The sequence below is a fragment of the Gekko japonicus genome, unplaced genomic scaffold, assembly GCF_001447785.1.
Source record: "Gekko japonicus isolate JY-2015 unplaced genomic scaffold, Gekko_japonicus_V1.1 scaffold6178, whole genome shotgun sequence".
Taxonomy (NCBI): domain Eukaryota; kingdom Metazoa; phylum Chordata; class Lepidosauria; order Squamata; family Gekkonidae; genus Gekko; species Gekko japonicus.
This window is the reverse complement of record NW_015162658.1, coordinates 521-24,526: the sequence shown is the minus strand read 5'-3', so window position 1 is coordinate 24,526 and position 24,006 is coordinate 521. Positions and strand designations below refer to the sequence as shown.

At 45.0% G+C, this 24,006-nt stretch overlaps 1 protein-coding gene across 1 annotated transcript; it reads left to right on the top strand.

Moving 5' to 3' along the window:
• Positions 1-1,784: 1,784 nt before the first annotated feature.
• LOC107106385 (zinc finger protein OZF-like) lies at positions 1,785-23,623 on the top strand (the record flags this gene model as incomplete). Its single annotated transcript, XM_015406521.1, has 4 exons — positions 1,785-1,838; positions 7,132-7,233; positions 16,679-16,728; positions 22,240-23,623. Coding segments are annotated over exons 1-4 (1,590 nt in total), but the record flags the coding sequence as incomplete, so codon positions are not given.
• Between the last annotated feature and the right edge of the window lie 383 nt (positions 23,624-24,006).

Sequence of the window (24,006 nt, the reverse complement as noted above, 5' to 3'; positions counted from 1 at the left end):
AGTGAGCCGGACCTGACCCTGGCCACCACCGCCTCTTGGGTTGGGGAGTAAGAAACTCTTGTCCTCCCGCTGACCCCCGCAGCCGTGGAGCAAGGGGGGGCAGCCAAGGCCCGAAGCCTCCCTGGCACCTGAAAGCAACTTCGCAGCAAGCAAAGCGGTGGTTTCCGGAGAAGGAGGAGAAGCCCGCGGGGGAAGGGGAAGCGAGTCCCCCCCCCCCTTCTTCCTCCCGCCCGCACTGGGGTGGGAATGGGCAGCCCCCTCGCCCGCCTGCCCCCTGCAGACCTTGACCCGTGCCTTCAGGCTGCCACCTTGAAGCCCGCTCGGCAGTCCGCGCCCAGCAATGCCTGGCCTCTCTGCCCAGCGGCGGTTGCTGCTGCTGCTGCTGCTCCTGGAAGCGCTGGGGGCCTCCTGGGGAAGCCCGGTGACTTGGCCCGCAGCCGCCACCCACCCCAGCCTGCAAAGGGCCTCTGAGCGCGTGCAGAGCACTTCCTACTGAGTTGGGCTGATGGGGAGACGGAGGGCAAAGGAGCGGGGTGGGCATGTAGGGCGGGTTCGCAGGCCCCAGAGATCGCGCTCCCCACTCACCCCCACCCCCCGCTTTTGCCGCCGGGACAGGGTAAAACCCGGAACGACCTGGTGTGGTGCACTTCCTTCGCCCCTCCCAAGCCAGATTCGAAGGGGCTCTGAGCGATGTAAGCTGGGGGAGGGGGGGGGGCGACTGGCGCCGGAGCTCTGGTCCGGGAGAGCCAGATGGAGAGCCTTCGCGGCCTCCTCCTCCTATCCCACCCCGGCAGGCAGAGGGCTTTTTTTGGGGGGGGGGAGCCCAGAATGGGGGGGGGGAGAGGAGGAGAATCGCTCGCTCACAACTTTAATGCCAGTAGCTGCTCACAAAGCAGGATTTTTGCTCACAAGACTCCACAGCTTAGAGGGAGCATTGTGTGGGAGGGGGAAGAGGGCTCTTCAGTCGACCCCCTATGAGAGCGCTCCCCCCCCCCCCCCACGAGCATTACTCACAAGAAGACTCCACAGCTTAGAGGGAGGCGCATTGGTGGGGAGGGGGCGTGGCACTCCCGCGGCCCGCCCCAAGACCTTCCCCCTGTGGACGGACTTCCTTTTAAGCCCGGTAAATGATCTATGGCTCCGAGGGGGCATCTGGCACAACTAAGCATCTCTTTGTCACTGACTGACCCGATGGAGTTGGCCCGCTTGCCGGGAGGGAGGGAGGGAGGGAGGGAGGGGCTCTCCCTGTACAGACCGAAACGGGTATGACGCAAAAAAAGAGGGGGGGGCGCGCCACAAGGTAGCCTCGCCTAGTGCGCAGGAAACCCTTGGGCTGCCCCTGGGTACTATTGTACATTTAATGCTCGTTCCGGGCCCTTCGGGCTTTTACCCTGTCCCCCCCCCAAAAACGGTGAGCTCCCTCACACTAACTCAACTCAGGGGGAAGCCTGCGTGTGACATTCCACTTTGGGGAAGCAGGGAGGAGGAGGTTAGAGAGGCGGGCGTGTCCGATGCAGTCCTAAAACCGCTTCCACGGAGCAGCCCCCGCTGAGCGCTGAAGAGGGCGCCGCTGAGTGCAGCGAGGCTGAACTCCTGTCCGCCGGGTCCTTATCTGTCCTTCCCTGCATCTGCGGCACTGAGAGGGTGAAGGGGACAGAGCTGTTGTTCCTAGGGAGGCCGAGGAAGGCGGGGTGGGTGGGGGTGGGGATGCGGGTCTTTTCCGGTGGGGAGCGGAGGGCTTGCATCCGAATTGCAAAAGGGGCCACTGGGGATGGGACGCCGACATGCAGCTGCAGGGGGAAGCCCCGCCGCCGGATCCTGGGAAGGTTTACTCGCAAGTAAGTGGGGGGCGGGCCAGATGAGCTTTTCAACCGGGAGAGAGAGGCGCGCGGCTAGCGTGTGTGGGGGTGTTTGTGTGTGGGGGGGGGGAGGATCGTCCAATGGGGCTTCCTCCTTGCCTGTGTTTCAATTGGTCAGCCACCAAGTTTGTGGTTCATCGGGTGGCCCTTCTTGTGGGCTCAGAAAGGGCGAGGGGGCTGGGTTTTGTAGACAAGTATCAATAAAAGCAAGTGCATCCTCAGCCGTGGTGGTCCCCGGGAGGCCCGGAAAGGAGCGCCACCCGCGATCACGGTGGGCGGGATCCTTCTGCGCCGACCAGCTGCTGCGATGCGCCCCGCATTTTGGCCACGGGGCTCCCCCATCCGCCGTTTCCTTCGCTCCCTCTCCCTGCTGCTGTGGATCCCGGCATCCCTCTGCCCCTACCCCGGAGAGGCCTGGCCCTCTTCTGCCCCCTCACCCCTCTCCTCTCCTTGCTGATTGGACAGTTTGGGATGTCAGCGCAAAAACCCTGAGGATATAATATAAGGATCCCATGGTGGCGCCACAAACTGATGGGTGCGTGATTCTTGTGGTGCTGGTTGCACCCATCTCCAAAAGGGGGGGAGGGGGAAGAAGAAGAAGAAGAAAAAGAGGCGGAGGAGATGGGATTTATACCTGCCCTTCACTACCCAAAGGCCTCTCAGAGCGGCTTACAATCCCCAGGACAGACACCCTGTGAGGCAGGTCGGGCTGAGGGAGCTCTCTCAATAACTGCTCCTGAGAGAACAGCTCTGAGAGAACTTGTAACTGACCCAAGATCACACCAGGGCAGGGTGTAAATCCAATCTCCTCTTCTTATTCTTTTAGACAAAATACCATAGGCGTAAATGAAAAACGTGGGGGAAATGAACATTCGGCACTTTACGAAGAAACACTGAATACGTAATCTAGACGTTTAATGTTGCCCTGAACAGGTACCCTTTCATTTCCTACACATCTGTACAAAGGGATACACTCGGGGTCTGTGAAGGTAGGAGAAGAACCCTTCCGCTCAGCCTCTCCACGGGGGTACAGTTTTCCTTTGCCCTGCTGCTTTACAGGGACCCTGTGGTTTGCTCGGTCCCAAAGGGCCCCCAGGAATCGCAGGCCCACCCGTAAATCCCGGGCAGGGGATCTCCCAGAGCTGCAGCCCCCTAGTTCTGCCACAAACCACCCCGTCTCTCTGTCCACGTCTTGGCAGGGTGTGTGGTATGGCCAGAGGGGAATCTGGTGAGTATCTGTGTCATATGGCGGGGGCAGGAAAGGGAAAGGTTGGGCTGCCAGACTTGTGATTTTTCATTATCCTAGTCAAAGAGGTTTCTGCATTGTGGAAACAAAGCCACTGAAGGAATGAGTTCCTGGTGCACTGATCTCTTTCGGCCGGAAGGTGGGAGGGGCAGAGGTACCAGGCAAAGTGGAATCCGCTTCATCAGGGCAGGGGAGAGATGCTCTGTGGTCGGAAGTCAGCCCCTGCTGGACTCTGCATCCCCCCTGTCATGGGGAAGAGTGATGGACTCTAATCCGGAAAGCCGGGTCTGATTCCCCACTCCTCTGCTGCTGGGCGACCTTGGTCCAGTCCCAGTTCTCCAAAAGCTCTCTCAGCCCCACCTACCTCACAATGTTGTCTGTTGAGGGGAGGGTAAAGGAAGGGGACTAAGCCACATGGAGACGCCTCCTGGGGAGGGGAATTCCTGAGGGAGGGTGTGTGTGTGAGAGAGTGTGAGAATGGCTCTATTGTAGCAGCAATGTAACTCTTCCGAAGATACCTCTTTATGCTGGGATGACCTTGAAACACTGACTGTGCCTGCTTCGCTGTCATAGATAACATAACGCTATATTGACAGGTGGGGGGTTAGAGCACACAAAAGCTAGGCGGGATGATTGTGGGGTGTGATTGGATGGAACCCGGGGAGGGGGGGGATTGCTTGAACTGTCTATTGTAGGACAGCAGTGCAGATGGATTCTCCTGCCTGGAGATTGGAAACCCGAAAGTATTTGTGTGCTAACAGCATGAGAAGTCTGGTGATTACCTAAGCAGTGAGTGTGACCGTGGCAGAGATGACGGAGAGCGCGCACACACACGCACACACACACACACACACATTCCAAAAGGATGCTCGGATGCTTGAAACTTTCCTCTACGCAGGAAGAAGGAGAGAGAGAGGAGGGGGAGGGAAATGGGGGAAACTGAGGTTATAAATAAACACTAGGAAGCCGAAAGGTTTCAATCAGTTCCTGCAGCTGTTTGTGTACTGTCGTCTTTGCATCGCGTGCACCCCTGCACCCCCACACCCCAAGAAGTGACACCACAGTCTATAACTGTGCGTTTTGGCGCCAGAACCTGACACGGTACTGGTCTTAGCTTGGAACATCTTTATTCCTCAATAAACAAATCACTATGAGAGAGTGTTGTTGAGAATAACTTTGTCCAAGAGTCTGACACTCTGGTGGTGGGCGCACAGCGGCTTCTGACCTGACCCAGTGATGGGTCAGAGAATGTCATCCAGAGACAAGTTCCCAGACGGTGGCCCTGGCCGAAGGTATCCTCCTGAGTCAGACAGAGGAGATGAGGCAGGCAGAACAGGTGAGGGGGTTTCCTCCAGGTATGTTCAATTCAAGGAACAATATTGGGTCTTATCCTGAAGTTTCCCTGCCGGAGAATTGCCCAGGTTTTAATCATCCAAGTGGGAGATTTCATGGCCTCCTTGAGCAGCCTCTTCTATTAGAGAATTTCTGATTCTTCCGGATAAGTCAGCAGGTCAGTTGATGAGTGGGGCAGGATCCATTCCTCGGTCTCTGTTCCATTCCATCTCTTACCCCTCTTCGTCGCTGCAGTTTCAGATGTGGGGACCATCCCTGAAGATGGAAGCTACAATCCCTGATGCGGAAGGAGCTTCCTTGGAGCAAGGGCAGAGGGCGCAGGCCTTGGAGCGTGTCCAAGATCCCCTCTCCTTTGGTAAGGACCCAGGGTTCCGGGATGCAGTTGGGGCGCCCCGTAAATGTGTCAGGTAAAAGGTTCAGGTCAGAATAAAAATAAACAGTTCTACACACAACAAAAGACTTAGTTTGCTGCACTCGATGTCCACTAACTCTGATGCCTCCAAAATGAGATTGGCCAAGTTCCTGGAGGGCCATTTCTCCCATTGAGTAAAAAGTTCATATCTAACCTTCCTTTCATAAAAAGAAATCAAGTTCCAGGTTGGGGGGGGGGTAGACAAACCTCGGCTGAAGTATTCAGACTGGTGGATAAAGTGAGCCTCCACCTTCTGGGGCAGCATAAGATCCCTCGGGGCCCATAAGATGGGGGGAATTTGGCTTCTGTGCCTGTGCTTCAAGAGGCACCTGGCAGGATACAGTGGGAAAGAGGATGCTGGGGAGGGAATAGTGGGCTGTTGCCCGGCAACCCCAGCAGCTTTGGGTAGGTGCTTAGAGATCTGATGTCATGTTGATGTTTCATCTGGCTGAAAACCTTGTTGGGAGGTGAGCGTGCCAAGAGACACTCTGAAAACTCAGTCATATGACCCTCGAGTCTCCAGATGTGTTCAAGTCACATCTGGTCTGAATGTGATGGTGACGTGTCATGCGATGTCTTCCCCTCCCCGCAGAGCAAACACAACTCTCACAGAAGTCTGAAATCTATTGGCCACATTTATAATCCCAGAGGCTCATGGGTACCTGGTGATTCTCTTCTGCCTCTCCCAGAATTCAGTCAAAATTGTTTAAAAATGTGTTGAGTGTACACAGGGAAGGGGTTGTGTGAAGCAGGGAACAAGCAAGCCAACACCTTTCCTTCCTCCTTTGTCTCACAAACAGGCAGTGAAGAGATGCTGTTGAGACGTCGTCTTTTCAGAGGTCTGGAAACGGCAGCCATACCTCCAGTCCAGGTGGGAGAGATGAGTGGTACAGTATTCCCCTTGAGTTCTTTTCTTGGTTGGTTGGAGACAGGCAAGGGAGTGAGTGACTCAACAGACAGAGACCAGAGCTCTCAAACAAAATCAGGTTCTTTACAAATATCAGCTTCCTAAGGACAGAAAGCACTTTAGCACTTACATGTCTTTTAGGATAAGAACATAACATTCCATATACAGCATAGGATATTTCAGTACAAACCTAGTGCACTCGTGTGAAATACAGGGCGCCCTGGTCTAGTCCACAAGAGCTCACAGAGAGCTGATTGGAGACCAGCCCAGAGCAAAGAAGTATTTCAACCATTTATACCTTCAGTACCCAAAGTTCAGCCCACATAGAGTTACACACTTTTAGCAGAAGAATATCAAAATAAAAAGAACAAGAGTCACCTTGAACTCATACCCACGTTACCCGAGAGAGTCAAGGATCTTAGGTATAAACTTTATCGTGGCCTTATCGGAAGCCCAGACACCTGCTTCAGCAAGTATGTTGCACGTCAGAAGCTATGAACCTTCTCACAAGGAGTCTCTGACACAGTATGAGGGTGAAAGGGTAGACCTAGAGAAATGAAAACTGTTCTTCTCGGAGCAGAGCGCCTTGTCAGGCTAGAGAGAGGCTTGAGGGATGACAGTCGCTGAGCCTCTAAAGTTTTTTTTTTAAAGCCCCCGGAGGGGATTTTAATTTTTTTTTATACTACTACACGAACTGCACAGAAAAAAAAGGGGGGGGGAGTACAACTAGGGAGAAAGAAAAGTAACTCACACTGTACTCTAAAAGCCTGTAAAGTCTTATGGGAGAGGAACCAAGCAGAGAGGCCTCCGCTAATCCAGGCTGTTATAGAGAAATGCCCCCAGGCCCGCTTATTTTTCTGCCACAATGAGATGAGCAGGGGACAGCCGGGGTCCCTCTTCCTTTCTCTGGGGAGCAGTTCCTCCTGCAGTTTCTACAAGGTGTCTGGGCGAGAGATCCTCTGATCGCTATTCCCTTTGCCCAGCTCAAGAGCCATTTTGGTGTAGTGGTTAAGTGCGCAGACTCTAATCTGGGAGGACCACTCCTCCACTTACAGCTGCTGGATGACCTTGTCAAGTCATAGTTCTTTCAGAGCTGTTCTCTCAAGGACAGTTCAGGAAAGAGCTCTCTCAGCCCCACCTACCTCACAGGGTGTCTGTTGTGGGGAGGGGAACGGAAAGGAGCTTGTAAGCCGCTCTGAGACTCCGAGTGAAGGGCGGGGTATAAATCCAATCTCTTCTTCTTAAACCATACACCCAGTACCTTCCCAGTCTACTCCCTTCCAGTGTGCAATCTCTGCCTGGCGCAGTCTCTGATGAGGGAATCTGCTTTTCCTTTCAGGGTCCCTTTTCCTTTGAGGAGGTGTCCGTCGATTTCACTGAGGCAGAGTGGGCCCTGCTGGATCCGGGGCAAAGAGCTCTGTACAGGGAAGTCATGCTGGAGAACTATAGGAATGTGGCCTTTCTGGGTAAGGATCTTACCTTGGTGCCAAAGGTGCAAATTGCTGCCCTTGTGAGGTGGCTTGAATCAAAACATTGATTAGTTATTCACAGTTTTGAGGCCTGTCCTGCTACTTGGGGGAGGGGTGCTATGGCTCCCTGGCAGAGCATCTGCTTGGCATGTAGAAGGTCCCAGGTTCAATCCCCAGCATTTCCAGTTGGAGGGAATGTGAAAGACCTCTGCCTGAAACCCTGGAGAGCTGATGCCGGACTGAGTGGGCAACACTGGCTTCAGTAGAAGGCAGCTTCCTGTGTTCCTGGGTGTGTTCTTGCCCATGCGCAACAGAGGGCAGTGTTGTGGCCGTCACCCAAGCCAGAGAAGGTGTCCTGGCCTGAGGCAAAGGTGGGGATGAGAGACCCTCAGAAGGACTCTGGAAGGGGCCGGATCCTCATTTCTCTGTTGCCATCCTTTACACCAGACCCTTCCCCCCTGAAAGAGATTACAGACATCCGCTCTGAAATATATTGGCGGCATTTATAATCCCTGAGGCTCATGGGTACCATGTGTGTCCCTTCTGCTTCTTCCTGAATTCAGTCAAAAGTGTTTAAAAATGTGTTGAGTGTGCACAGGAAAGGGGTTGTGAAGCAGAAAACAAACAAGGCAACACCCTTCCTTCCTCCTTTGTCTCAGGAACAGGCAGTGAAGAGATGCTGTTGAGCCTTCATCTTTTCAGAGGTGTGGAAACGGCTGCCGTAACTCCAGTCCAGGTAGGAGAGAGGAGTGTTCAGGTATTCTGGGACCCCGGGACTATTTGGGAGGAGACTGGCAAGGGAGTGACTGAATCAACAGAGAGAGACCAGAGTACTCAAACAAAAACAGGTTATTTACAGGATAAGCTTCCGGAGGACAGAATGCACTTTAGCACTTACATATCTATTAGGATAAAAACATAATATTTCCATATTCAGCATAGGAGGAGGAGGACAGGAGGAGATTGCATTTATACCCCGCCCTTCACTCGGAGTCTCAGAGCGCTTTACAAACTCCTTTCCCTTCCCCTCCGCACAAAAGACACCTGTAAGCTGAAAAGTCTTGTGAGCAAAAATTCTACTGGCATTAAAGTACTGGCTACTGGATAAATTAGTTTGCTCCGGCACCATCATCCTAAACTAAGACAAAACTGTGTGAGCTGGAGGCTAAAACACTGTGAGCTAGCTCACACTAACTCAGCTTAGAGGGAACACTGCTAGTTAGGTAGGTGGGGCTGAGGGAGCTCTTTCCAGTGCTGTCCTTGAGAGAACAGCTCTGACAGAACTATACCTTGCCCAAGGTAACCCAGCATCTGTAAGTGGAGGATTGGGGAATCCAACCCGGTTCTCACAGGTAAGAGTCCGCACACTTAACCACTGCACCAGCCTGGCTTCAATACAAACATAGTGCACTCGTGTGAAATACAGAGCGCCCTGGTCTAATCAACAAGAGCTCACAGAGAGCTGATTGGAGAACAGCCCAGAGCAAAGAAGTATTTCAACCATTTATACTCTCAGTACCCAAAGTTCAGCCCACATGGAGTAACACACTTTTAGCAGAAGAATATCAAAATAAAAAGAACAAGAGTCACCTTGAACTCATACCCACATTACCCGAGAGAGTCAAGCATGTGATGTATAAACTTTATCGTGGCCTTATCGGAAGCCCAGACACCTGCTTCAGCAAGTATGTTGCACGTCAGAAGCTACAAACCTTCTCACGAGGAGTCTGTGACACAGTATGAGGGTGAGATGGTAGACCTAGAGAAATGAAAACTATTCTTCTCGGAGCAGAGCGCCTAGTCAGGCTAGCGAGAGGCTTGAGGGATGACAATCGCTGAGCCTGCAAAGTCTTATGGAAGCAAACAGAGAGGCCTCAGCGAATCCCGGCTGTTATAGAGAAATGCCCCCAGGCATGCTGATTTTTCTGCCACAATGAGGTGAGCAGGAGACAGCCGGGGTCCCTCTTCCTTTCTCGGGGGAGCCGTTCCTCCTGCAGTTCCTTCAAGGTGTCTGGGCGAGAGTTTCCTCTGAACGCTGTTCCCTTTACCCTGCTCAAGAGCCAGTTTGGTGTAGTGGTTAAGTCTGCGGACTCTAATCTGGGAGAATCAGATTTGATTCAACCTCTCTTCCACTTACAGCTGTTGGATGACCTTGGGCAAGCCATAGTTCTGTCAAAGAAGGACAGTAATGGAAAACGTTTTCTCAGCCCCACCTACCTCACAGGGTGTCCATTGTTTTGAGAAGAAGGGAAAGGAGTTTGTAAGCCGCTCTGAGACTTTGAGAGAAGGGTGGGGTATAAATCCAAACTCTTCTTCTTCTCAAGGCATACCTTCCCAGTCTACTCCCTTCTGTCATGGCCTCTGAGGAGGGAACCTGCTTTTTCCTTCAGGGTCCCTTTTCCTTTGAGGAGGTCTCCATCGATTTCACGGAGGCAGAATGGGCCCTGCTGGATCCGGGACAAAGAGCTCTGTACAGGGAAGTCTTGCTGGAGAACTATAGGAATGTGGCCTTTCTGGGTAAGTATCTTTCCTTGGTGCCAAAGGTGCAAATTGTTGCCATTGTGAGGAGGCATGAACTAAAATATTGAATAGCTACTCACAATTTTGACGCCTCTTCTGCTGTTTGGGGGTGGGTGGGCTCTGTGGCTCCCTGGCAGCACGTCTGCTTGGCATGTAGAAGGTCCCAGGTTCAGTCCCAGCATTTCCAGTAAAAAGGATCTGGTCGAAGGTGATGTGAATGACTAGGGTCTGTCTCCAAGGGTCAGGTGGTCCTAATGACCCAACCGAGGTTCCTCCTTGATGAAACTTTTCAGAGGCTGTCAGCACCCTCCAAATCCCCCCCACCCTCCTGTTTACACAACTGGATACAGGTTCTCATAGTTAACCACTTACTGTGAACCAGTGACTTCATTCTTGAGTCCAGCCTTGAAAGAACATAAGAACATAAGAGACGCCGGCTTCCGGTCGGGTTAAAATGACAAATTAACGCATCCCATGAATGTGCTGGGTGGTCGACGGGTCCTTCTGACAGTTTGGGCTGATTCTAGCCCAACGCAGCAGCCCCCAGAGAGGGGGGCTGACAAGCAAGCAGCAGTGCCCAAGCGGGAGTTGAGATCGGCGTTATTAAGTCTTGGAGGAGGCTTGTGTCATGCTTTGAACTCCTTCCACGAAGCAGGCGAATGCGAAAGTACACTACAGGAGCCGATCGAGCTGGAATACCAGCATAAATCCGTCGTCACCCGATCTCTTGAGGGGAAAGAAGTGTGAGTTGGTGAAAAGAAGCAATGCAAAACCCAGTATAAACTTGCTAGATAACAAAGACGGTTTACTCACCGAGACCAAGCTGTAACGAGATTTGATCTTAGCAGATGAGCGTAAAAGAACTTTTAAATCCCGGTCGCTCATTTTTTGAAAAAAAAGGACATCGTTTTGACTAGTTAAAGTGGAAAATCTAATATTGTTGATCATTCCTGCGGTGAGGAGAAGATAAGGCTGTAGTCCGTAATCGAAACTGTCGGAAAGTATCGCGAGAGATGAGAGGCTGGTGTTACAGTGAAAAGAGGCTGACAGGAAATACGTGCATACAACGAGAGCCTAGAGAGGACTTGGAAGACCGGAAGTGCATCAGAAGAATAAAGGTGAAACACCAGAAGTCGGGAGGAGCGCAAAGACGGGAAGAGAACAGACAGCGATCAGCCTACTCTAGCCAGAAAACCATAGAGACATCGCGCCCGACATTTTGAGGAGGACTTAATATTTTTTTACTTTTTTAGAACCTTAATACAGGTAAAAAGAAAATGAAAATAAGGCGTTTCAAATAAGCGCACACAAAGGCTTTGGACAAAACAAGAATTTTTTGATTTTATAACTTTCAAGCCTTAAAACGGAATTAAGAAGGTTAAGAGCAGCGTCTACATCGAGTCCAAGGATGGCCGGAAAGGAAAAGGAGAAAAAGGAATGACAGGCAGCAGTCGAAGCAATGGAGAAGAGAATGACATAGGCGATCCAAGCATTGGGAAAACAGCTGGAGAAACAGATGGAAAAACAGACACAAAGACACCTGGAAGAACTAGAGGAAGTGCAAGAGAAAAATGTGGCAGCAATAAAAGATTTGGTGACAACTGAAATAGCGCTGGTTAAGCAGGAAATGGAAGAAGTCAAAAAAGAAGTGCAAGGTATGGCAACAAAGATGACAGAAATGGAGGAAAAAGTGCAGCAAACAGATAAGAAATGGGAATCAATGACTCAAGAACTTAGAAGAACAGAAGCTATGATGGAGTACAGATTGATGCAAAACCATTTAAGATTCAGAGGAATAGAGGAGAAGATGGGTGAGAACATAAGAGAAGTACTGACAAAGGCATTGACTAAATATTTGGAAGAAGATGAAGGGGAGATAGATTTTGCATTTGACTTAATATACAGAGTAAATTCAAGAATAGCGGAGAAGAGGAATTTACCAAGAGATGTAATTGTGCAGTTTGTGACCAGGAACATGAGAGAAGACATCTTCAAGAGACAATTTACACAACCATTTGAGATTGAAGGAAAGAGAATAATGATATTGAGAGAACTCCCAAGAGCAATTTTACAAGACAGAAGGAAGTACAGAAAATTAGCAGACAAGTTAAAACAACTCAACATCAGGTTTCGATGGGAAATACCACAAGGACTCTCCTTCGACTATAAAGGTGGACGACATGTTATTAAATCGGTGGAAGATTTTTATAGATTTAAGGCGGACAATATAGAAGAGCTTGGAGAACTATAAAGTAAGCACTATGGATTACAAATTTTTATCTTGGAATGTGAATGGACTTAATTCGCCTAATAAGAGAAAAAGAGTTAAACACTGGATAGAAAAACAAAAATGCAACATAATTTGTCTACAAGAAACCCACATTAGAAAACAGGACTTTAAATTCTTGATAAACGAAAAAAATGGAGAAGAATTTTATTCTCTGGCTTCCAAAAAGAAGAAAGGCATAGTTATCTATGTTAAAGAAGAACTACAACTGAAAGAAATCATTAAAGATTCAGAGGGAAGATACTTGGGAGTGGAAATTACAATGCATCAAAAGAAAACTTTACTTGTTAATGTATATGCACCTAATGGAGCGAAAGAAAAATTATTTAAAGACTTGGCGGAACAGCTAGGACAAACAAACTATAAACAAACAATATTGGCAGAGGACTTCAATGGTACAGTGAATAACAAAATGGACAGGCAATCAAATAAATGTGATGAAAAGATTGGTAAATTGCCGAAAACTTTATTTGATTTGACAGAGCAAGAAAAATTAGAAGATGTCTGGAGAAAATGGAATCCGAATGGTAAAGACTTTACTTTTTATTCCAATAGACACAGTTCTTTTTCCAGGATTGATATGATTTGGATGACAGAAGAACTGGCATTGAAAACATTAAAAATTGAGATACTGCCAAGGAGTAACTCGGACCATAACCCGTTGATGTGGACGACCAAGGAAAAGAGTAAACAGTTTCAATGGAGAATAAATGAAGATTTGTTGGATAAGAAAGAAACAATGGATATACTATGCAAAGAAACTCAAAAAATTTTCCAGCAGAATTTGAACCAAGAGACTTCCATTCAAGTGGTATGGGACACATATAAAGCAGTAATGAGAGGGCTACTCATTTCACAAAATGTAAAACAGAAAAAAGAGAATTTCAAAAAACAAGCGGAGGTGTTAGATAAAATAAAGCAAAAAGAAAGCGAACTAAAGAAAAAACCTGGGAAAAAAAACGATACTTAAAGAGTTACAGTTGCTGAGAGAACAACTGAATTTGTCATTAAATCAGAAAATGTATTGGAATTTAAAAAGATTGCAACAAAAATCCTTTGAAGGAGCGAATAAACCAGGAAAGTTTTTGGCATGGCAACTGAAAAATAGAAGAGAAAGTAGAGTGATAAATAAAATAGTGGAAGAAGGAAAAGAATATGTGGATCCAAATGGAATAAAAAGGACTTTTTTCAAATACTATGCAAAGTTATTTCAAGGCAAAAAGATAGAATTGGAGAGAATTAGAAATTATATAGAAAACACATCGTTGCCAAAGATTCAAGATAAATTTAAAGACATTTTAAATGCAAGAATTCAGAAAGAAGAATTAATTAAAGCAATAGATGAAACCAAGATGGGAAAAGCACCAGGACCGGATGGATACACTGCAAAGTTTTACAAAAAGTTAAAAGAAGAACTGGTGCCGATTTTGGAATTTCTAACAAACGAGATAAGAGATACAAAAATAATACCTGAGACATGGAAAGAAGCTAACATATCGCTAATACCAAAAGAAGGTCAAGATCTAACTAATGTGAAGAATTACAGACCAATATCACTCCTGAACAACGACTACAAGATATTTGCTAAAGTAATAGCGGAGAGGGTGAAAAGTTATTTACAAAGTGTGATAACTGAAGAGCAAGCCGTTTTTTTGCCAAACAGACAAATCAGGGACAATTTAAGAATGGTGATGGACGCGATTGAATACTATGATAAACATCCGGAAAAAGAAGTAGCCTTTTTATTTGTAGATGCTGGAAAAGCCTTTGACAATTTAAATTGGGAATTTATGTTTCAAATGTTTGACAAAATGAAGATTGGGCAACCTTTTAAGAATATAATTGAAGCGATCTATTCAGATCAAAGGGAAAAATTGAATGTGAATAAAGAACTGACTGATCATTTCAAAGTACAAAAGGGGACAAGGCAAGGCTGCCCTCTTTCCCCACTTTTGTTTATTTGGGTTTTGGAAATTCTGTTGGGGAAAGTGAGGGAAGATAAAGAGATAAAAGGACTTAACCTTAAAGGCTACACATATAAGTACAGGGTGTTTGCAGACGATGTGATGTTTATAGTGGAAAATCCAAATGAGAACTTATTATTACTGATGCGAAGAATAAATGATTTTGGAGAACTGGCAGGATTTTACGTAAATAAGAATAAGACTAAAATGCTCTGCAAAAATATGACCAAAGAAAAGCAAAAGGATTTACAGGAACTGGTACAATGTGAGGTAGTGAAGAAAACAAGATATCTCGGAATTGAGCTGACGATGAAAAACTTTGATCTCTATAAAAATAACTATGAGAAGTTATGGATCAAGCTACTGCAAGACTTTAAGAAATGGGATAACATGAACTTATCTTTATTGGGAAGAATTTCAGTGGTTAAAATGAATGTTTTACCGCGTTTGATGTTTTTGTTTCAAACTATCCCAATATTGAAAGAAATTGATGTTTTGAATAAATGGAAGAGAGAAATATCAACATTTGTTTGCGCAGGAAGAAAACCAAGAATTAAGATGAAAATTTTATGTGATGCTAAAGAAAGAGGCGGTATGCAGTTACCAAATCTGAGATTATCCTATGAAGGAGTTTGCCTGACATGGCTAGAACAATGGATTAACTTAGGCAACAAAAAGCTATTAGCATTGGAAGGACATGATTGTAGGTTTGGATGGCATGCATATTTATGGTATGAAAAAACTAAAATGGACCAATTTTTAAAGCATCACTTTGTAAGAAGAGCTTTGTTTGGAGTCTGGACGAGATACAAAAAATATTTTTACGAAGCAAGACCATTGTGGATTGTACCAGCAGAAGTAATATCACCATATTCGAGACAAAGAGGAGAAGAATGGTTGCCATATAGGGACTTATTGAAGAAGGAAGGGTCGGATTGGGTTATAAAAGAGCAGGATGAGATATACTTTAAAAATGTTTGGTTGAATTATATACAGATTAGAAACTTGTTTAAGGCAGATAAGAAAAAGTATGGTTTTAGAAAAGAGAAAAATGAAATTGAATCTATATGGGATAATAGAGGGGAAAATGATTTCTAATGTGTATAAAATTCTGTTAAAATAGTTCACAGACGATGAGACAGTAAAAGAACAAATGATTAAATGGGCAGTTAATATGAATAAAGTGGTGACTATGTCATCTTGGGAATATCTGTGGAAAAATGCAATTAAGATATCAACCTGTACAAATGTTAAAGAAAATTGTTATTAAATGATGTACAGATGGTATATGACGCCTAAGAAAATTGCAAACATGAACCAAAATATGTCAAATAAGTGTTGGAAATGTAAGAAACATGAGGGCTCATTTTACCGTATGTGGTGGACTTGTGAAAAAGCTAGGGACTTTTGGACAGAAGTCCACAGTGAGATGCAGAAAATTTTAAAATGTACATTTAAGAAAGAACCAGAGATTCTCCTGTTGGGACTAAAAATGGAAGAGCTGAATGTTACAAAAAAGACCCTGTTATGGTATTTGATGACGACAGCGAGAATGGTATATGCACAATGCTGGAAGCAAGAAAAAATACCGGAAATAACAGACTGGATTCAAAAAGTGCTATTCATGGCTGAAATGGACAAAATAACGAGGAAATTAAATAACAAAGAAGATCAAGAATTTTCTGAAGAATGGAACGACTTTAAAGACTATTTGGAAAAAAACTGGGATGTAAAACAAAATTTACTGTGTTTAGATCATGTATCTGGGATATGAAAAAATAGATGTGAATACCAAAAATGAAAAATGTAGGAGGGAAGGAGGGTAGAGCATTGCAGGAAGCCACTTTGAGGGGAGGGGAGGTAAGGGATCATGGATATTTGCAAATGGAAAGTAAATGTTGAACATGTTGTTATATCCAAAAAAATATATATATATTTTTTAAAAAAAGAACATAAGAGACACCAATGTTGGATCAGGCCAAAGGCCCATCCAGTCCAACACTCTGTGTCACACAGTGGCCAGACATACCAGTGCCATCAGGAGGTACACCAGTGGGGCCAGGACATTAGAAGCACTCCCACTGTTGACCCCCCCCAAAGCACCAAGAAGACAGGGCCCCTATCTATACCTTGTGGCTAATAGCCACTGATGGACCTCTGCTCCATATGCTTATCTAATTCCCTTTTGAAGCCGTCCATGCTTGTAGCCACCACCACTTCCTGTGGCAGTGAATTCCATGTGTTAATCACTCTTTGGGTGAAGAAGTACTTCCTTTTATCCGTTCTAACCCGACCGCTCAGCAGTTTCATGGAGTGCCCATGAGTTCTTGTATTGTGAGAAAGGGAGAAAAGTACCTCTTTCTCTACCTGCTCTTTCCCATGCATAATCTTATAAACCTCAATCATGTCACCCCTCAGTCGTCGTTTCTCCAAGCTAAAGAGCCCTAAGCGCCTTAACCGTTCCTCATAGGGAAAGTGTTCCAACCCCTTTATCATTCGAGTTGCCCTTTTCTGCACTTTTTCCAAAGCTATAATATCCTTTTTAAGGTGTGGTGACCAGAACTGCACACAGTATTCCAAATGAGGTCTCACCATTGATTTATATAGGGGCATTATGATATTGGCTGATCTGTTTTCAATACCCTTCCTAATAATCCCCAGCATAGCATTGGCCTTCTTTATTGCAGTCACACACTGTCTCGACATTTTCAGTGAGTTATCCACTACAACTCCAAGATCTCTCTCTTGCTCAGTCTCTGCCAGTTCAGACCCCATCAATGTGTATTTATATTTAGGATTTTTGGCTCCAATGTGCATCACCTTGCACTTGGCCACATTGAACCCCATTTGCCATGTTGACGCCCACTCGCCCATCCTTGACAGATCCCCTTGGAGTGCCTCACAATCCTCACTGGTTTTCACCACCCTGAACAACTTTGTATCATCCGCAAATTTAGCCACTTCACTGCTTACTCCCATCTCCAAATCATTAATGAACAAGTTAAAAAGCAGTGGACCAAGTACTGATCCCTGCGGTACCCCACTGCTTACCACCCTCCACTGAGAAAATTGCCCACCTACACTCACTCTCTGTTTTCTATGAACTAGCCAGTTTTTGATCCATAAAAGGACTTGTCCTTCTATCCCATGATTTTTGAGCTTACTTAGGAGCCTTTGATGAGGAACTTTATCAAAAGCTTTCTGGAAGTCAAGGTAAATAATATCTATTGGATCCCCCTTGTCCACATGTTTGTTCACCCCCTCAAAGAACACTAACAGGTTAGTGAGACAAGATCTTCCCTTACAGAAACCGTGCTGAGTCTGCCTCAATAGGTTTTGTTCATCTATGTGCCTACTAATTCTTTCCTTAATAATGGTTTCCACCAATTTACCCGGTATCGACGTCAGACTGACTGGCCTGTAATTTCCCGGATCTCCTCTGGAACCCTTTTTAAAGATGGGAGTGACATTTGCTACCTTCCAATCCTCAGGAATGGAGGCAGATTTTAAGGAAAGATTACATATCTTTGTCAGGAGATCTACAAGTTCACATTTGAGTTCTTTCAGAACTCTCGGATGTATGCCATCTGGGCCTGGTGATTTTTCAGTTTTTAAGTTGTCTATCAGTTTTAGGACCTCCTCTCTCGTCACCTCAATCTGACTCAGGTCTTTCAACACCCCTCCTGAAATCAGTGGTTCTGGAGTGGGCAAGCACTTCTCATCTTCCACAGTGAAGACGGAGGCAAAGAATGCATTTAGCTTCTCAGCCATTTCCCTATCATCCTTCAATACTCCTTTTACCCCTTGGTCGTCCAAGGGCCCCACTGCCTCCCTGGCTGGTTTCCTGTTTCTAATGTATTTGAAGAAAGTTTTATTGTTGGTCTTTACGTTTTTTGCTATATGCTCCTCATATTCCCTTTTTGCCTGCCTGACCACAGACTTGCATTTTATTTGCCATAGCCTGTGTTCCGTTTTATCAGCCTCACTGTGACTAGCTTTCCACTGCTTAAAGGAATTCTTTTTACTTTTTTTTGTGTTTTATATTTTTATTGAGTTTTATAAGCCTATATTGTGCACACTAATCCCATCAGCAGCAAGTTACATATCTTTCCATTCCATAACTTTCCATACATTATGTCCCTGATATACATCACTGAAAAATATTGCCATTATTCCTTCAATATTTGACTTTCCTTAGTTCCATGTATGACCAAACATTACTAGTCTATGCTGACTAATCTTCTATACTTCTGTTGCCATTTGGAATTACATACATATCAAAACAAAATTACAGTACCTATCCTAGACTCTTTCAAGCTCTAGTTTCTCTCCTGGCCCTGTTCCTTATAGTTCTATGTGTTCAATATAGCGGTTTAAATTCATGATTAATACTTTACTATATTGTACTTGCATAATTATCGGTTAGAGTTTTATTTTCTTAATATTTTATTTAACACTTTTTTAATTATAGTTCATTCTTTCTAAATATTACTTTCCTTTGAATTTCTCATCGACACCTCAGTAACATCTCCCTATGGCTGATCTTCCAAGTACCTTACCTTTAACAAATAACCATATTACCTCTAATTTTCTTCAGACCCATATGTTTACTTCTAATCTCCTAATTTGTGTATTACCAACTACTTCCAAATCCAATAAATAAATAAATATGAATACCAAGATATATACCAAACTATCATTTCAGCTTCCCGTACAATTTCTTCTAATCAGTTTTCTATTTGTATAATTAATATCAACTACCCAACCCATATTTCCATTTTATCAATTTTAAACCCATTCTATTCATTGAGTCATTCATTCACCCATTTTCCATTAACATTCTCCCCTAAAATTTTCAGATCAAATTCCCCTAATTTTTTTTTGGTCAAATTCATAAATAATTTACTATAAATACTATCATAAATATGCATCATAAATATACATCCAACATTTCAATTATCCCTTAATCCAAGTAGCTGTATTCATTTTCTAGTTTCATGATTTTACATATACTCTCACTACATATTCATACTTATCGTCAGATACAAACCCCCAATTCTTTAAATCAAACATAAACCCCCTAATCATATAAACATAAACCCCTTGATCAAATTCATAAATATTTTAATATTATCTTACTAAGAATCCATATATTATTTCATAAACCTATAGCTACAAATCTTTAAACTCTCCAAATTAATAGTTTTCATCCCAACATATCAGATCACAAATCCCATTCACATTATTCCACTCTACTACATTTTTACCCCTTATCTTAAATCCCAGTTCCAATCACTTCTAACTATTCCTCTTAATAGGTATATAATTTTAGGTATAAGTACAAAAAACAAGACCATCACATTTCAAGTCAGCCATCGAAATACATCAAAATACACAGTTTTAAGTGTCTTCATCAAATCTTCTACTCATACTTCAATAATTAATTTGTCAAGCTTCCAAGTCTATCCATAGAGGTGGGAGGGAGGGCACAGAGTTTTTTCAAATCGTTTTCTTTTTCTTCTGAGCATTTGCAGTTTATTTTTCCTCCTCAACATATCCCCATGCCTTCTTTCCTTTAACGTTCTTTTTCTTCCTGGTCCCTCTCCTTTGCCTTTCACTACTTCTGTAATCCTGAATCCTTTGATCCTTTTAAATGTCCTCAACCGTTGTTTATCCCTTCTAGTCTTTTTATTATTCCCACGCTCAATCTGTAAATAATGGTTATTTTCTTTTAGGGAAACTGTTTTAAGTTCTAGTTGTTTCTCTTTACATTCAGTTCCAACTTTTATCGATTCCACCTCCTCCTCCAATCTTCCTTCATCACCACTGTCCAGATTCTCTATCAATTTCTCCTCCTCATGACTCTCTTTCATTTTTGTTAATTCCTGCTTTTCCCCTCTTTCTGCCTGCAAACCATACTGCTTTCTTATTTCCGTTCTCACTTCCGTGCATGCTTTCTGGCAGCCCCTCCACACCGCTTCTCTTATTTCTCTAAGAAATTTCTCCATTTCAGTCTCACCACTTTCCAGTCCTTCTTTCCATTCCTCCCCGTTTCTTTCAATCTGCTCCATCTCCCTTTAAACTCCGTACCTCACACAACTATCTTTTTCCACAAGTCTTTCAGCCCACAAACAAGCCAAGCCAATACTATATTGAATTCTACTCCGCTCGTCTTCCCTCTTCAAATCATTGTTTATAGTTCAGTCCTTTCCTTCTCCCAGCCACTTTACTTTCCTGTTTTGGACGCCGCCGCTTGGAGGTCTACTGCCGCTGTTTTTACTGTCAATATTTCTTCCCTTATATCCATTTTCCACTTCAGCCAACAACTTTTTTATATCCGTACTTGCTGCCTTCGTGTTTCACAGTAACAAATATTTAGTCTTTAAAAGCAAACGCGGATGGTCGCGTTTAAAGCATGGCTGGCGGCCATGTTCTCCGTATATTTGCCTCGGCATCGGAGCTGTAACTGGACACCCCCCACCTTGCCAAGAGCGGGGCCCCCAGAAAAAAGCGCCCCCTGCACTAGCTCCCCACACCCGGAAGCTGGTCTCGCCCCCCCCTGACAAGCAGGGGGGGTCTGAACAAGGCAAATTGGTTCGTGCGGGGATGGAGCTCCTCACGCTCCCATCCGCTTGCTAACGCGCCGTACCGGAAGTCCCCGAATTCTTTTTACTTTTTACAGCTTCCATTACTCTTTGCTTGTTAACCATGCAGGCTTTTTCCTATACCTGTTTGTGCCTTTCCTAACCTGGGGGATATATATATATTTTGAGCTTTTAGGATCGTAGTTTTAAATAGTTTCCAAGCTTCCCCAATGGTTTTGACCCTTTCTACTTTTCCTTTCAGTTTCCTCCCCACGTGTCCCCTCATATCAGAGAAATTACCCCTTTTAAAGTTAAAAGTGGTTGTGTGAGTCTTTTTGGCCAATTCTCTATTTGTACAAATGTTGAACTCAACAACATTATGATCACTGTTCCCAAGCGGTGCAATCACTTTTACATCTCTCACCAGGTCTTGAGTGTTACTTAGGACCAAATCAAGGATCGCCTCTCCCCTGGTAGGTTCCGTGACCATCTGCTCCATAGCACAGTCATTTAGAGTGTCTAGAAACTCAATCTCTTTTTCCCGACTAGAACACATATTGACCCAATCAATGTGTGGGTAGTTAAAATCACCTATTATTACACAGTGTTTTTGTCTAGTTGCTATCTTTAAGGCATTCATCATTTTATAATCCTCCTCTATCTTTTGATCTGGTGGGCGATAACAAACTCCCAGTGTTAAGTTTCCTTTTGGCCCCCCTATTTCAACCCACAGAACTTCCAGAAGCGAATCCAATTCACTTAGCCTCTCAATCTTTCTAGACTGTATACCCTCTCTGACATACAGAGCCACCCCACCTCCAACCCTTCCCCCCCCCATCCTTCTGATATAATATATAACCGGGAATCACCATGTCCCACTGATTTTCCTCATCCCACCAAGTTTCTGAAATACCCACAATGTCTATTTTTCCCTCCGACACCAAGCACTCCAACTCCCCCATTTTACCTCGGACACTTTTAGCATTTGTATAGAAACAGCTGTAATTTCCCTTACAAGTTAAGCCTGCAACCTTCCTCTTGCTATCTCGAGACCTTGTCAGGCAGTCCATGTCACTAGCCATGGCCTCTGTGAACAATTTCAAGCTACCTCCCTGTAGAAAAGCAACAGGTACCCCCTCATCTCTCTGAGATGAGCCAACCCGAACCAGAGACTTTTCATCTCCTGTCGGCTTTCCCCCAATATTCAGTTTAAAAACTGCTCTGCCACCTTTTTGATTTCAAGTGCCTGAAAGGAGGGAGGGCCTGAAATCGGGAGGCTTAAAAGGTCCTTCTGGGGAAGAGTTCAGCCATGGCTCTTGAGGGGGTGAGGTACCCTTAAATACTAGATATTCTGGGGAAAGGTGGAGGGGTGGTTCAGATCAGCCAAGCTGGACAAGGCCAAAGGGCCGTCAATCCTTATCTACTGCAGTCACATAGATGCCTTTGGACCTTACCAGCCCTCCCAGGTGCTAACAGGATCGCTCTGTTTTTTCCAGCAGAGGATGATCAGAGGAATCAGGAGGGTGAAGAACTTCATGAGCAAATGCCAGATAAAGTTAAAAATGAAGACTTGAAAGAAAATGTCAGCAATCAAGGCAGACCCATGAGAAAAAAAGTTGGTCATATGGTTGAGAAGAGAGATGGAAGACAGAATAATCTACATATTTTAAATCAAAGGATAATAAGGGCAAGAAAATCCATTTGGTGTAAAAAGTACTTCACAAACAGATCACAGCTCTTTGTACACCAAATAATACACAGAGTCAAGAAACCTTTTGAATGCTCAGAGTGTGGAAAGAGATTCAGTCACAGTGGCAATCTTCAGAAGCATCAAAGAACCCACACAGGGGAGAAACCTTTTGAATGCTCAGAGTGTGGAAAGGGATTCAGTCAGAGTGACGGTCTAAAACTGCATCGAAGAACCCACACAGGGGAGAAACCTTTTGAATGCTCAGAGTGTGGAAAGAGATTCTCTCAGAGTTCCAATCTTCTACTTCATCGAAGAACCCACACAGGGGAGAAACCTTTTGAATGCTCAGAGTGTGGAAAGAGATTCAGTCACAGTGGTGGTCTTCAAGTGCATCGAAGAACTCACACAGGGGAGAAACCTTTTGAATGCTCAGAGTGTGGAAAGAGATTCAGTCAAAGTGGCAGTCTTCAGAAACACCAGAGAACCCACACAGGGGAGAAACCTTTTGAATGCTCAGAGTGTGGAAGGAGATTCAATCAGAGAGGCCATCTTCAACAACATCGAAGAACCCACACAGGGGAAAAACCTTTTGAATGCTCACAGTGTGGAAAGAGATTCAGTGAAAGTGGTAGTGTTCGGATTCACAAAAGAACCCACACAGGGGAGAAACCTTTTGAATGCTCACAATGTGGAAAGAGATTCAGTCACAGTGGCAACCTTAAACTGCATCGAAGAACCCACACAGGGGAGAAACCTTTTGAATGCTCAGAGTGTGGAAAGAGATTCACCGACAGTGGTAGTGTTCGGAAGCACCAGAGAACCCACACAGGGGAGAAACCTTTTGAATGCTCACAGTGTGGAAAGAGATTCAGTGAAAGTGGTAGTGTTCGGATTCACAAAAGAACCCACACAGGGGAGAAACCTTTTGAATGCTCACAATGTGGAAAGAGATTCAGTCATAGTAGCACTCTTCAGATACATCAGAGAACCCACACAGGGGAGAAATCTTTTGAATGCTCAGAGTGTGGAAGGAGATTCAGTCAGAGAGGTCATCTTCGAGAACATCAAAGAACCCACACAGGGGAGAAACCTTTTGAATGCTCAGAGTGTGGAAAGAGATTCCGTCAGAGTGGCTATCTTCTACTGCATCAGAGAATCCACACAGGGGAGAAACCTTTTGAATGCTCAGAGTGTGGAAAGAGGTTCAGTCACAGTGGCAATCTTCTTATGCATCAGAGAACCCACGCAGGGGAGAAACCTTTTGAATGCTCAGAGTGTGGAAAGAGATTCAATCAGAGTGGCCATCTTCTAAAGCATCAGAGAACCCACACAGGGGAGTCACAAATTCAGAAGCACTAAAGAACCCGCACTGGGGAGAAACCATTTGAATGCTCACAGTGTAAAAAGAGATTTAGTAGGAGTTTGGAGGCACCAAAGAACCTGTACAGGTGGAAAAGCTTCTGAATGCTCAAAGTGTGGAAAAGATTCAGTCAGAGTGACACCCTTCTACTGCAACCAGGAATCCACACAAGGAGAAACAATGTAACTGCTTAGCCATAAAAAGAGCTTTTCTCCTATTTCATACCTAAAACACAAATACTGACCATAAGAACCACTGAATAGATATAAACTGCTGTAAGAAGCTTGAATGTACACGGAAACCTTAGGTTGACCAGGAAGAAATGTTATAAATACACAGTGTGGGAAAAGCTTTA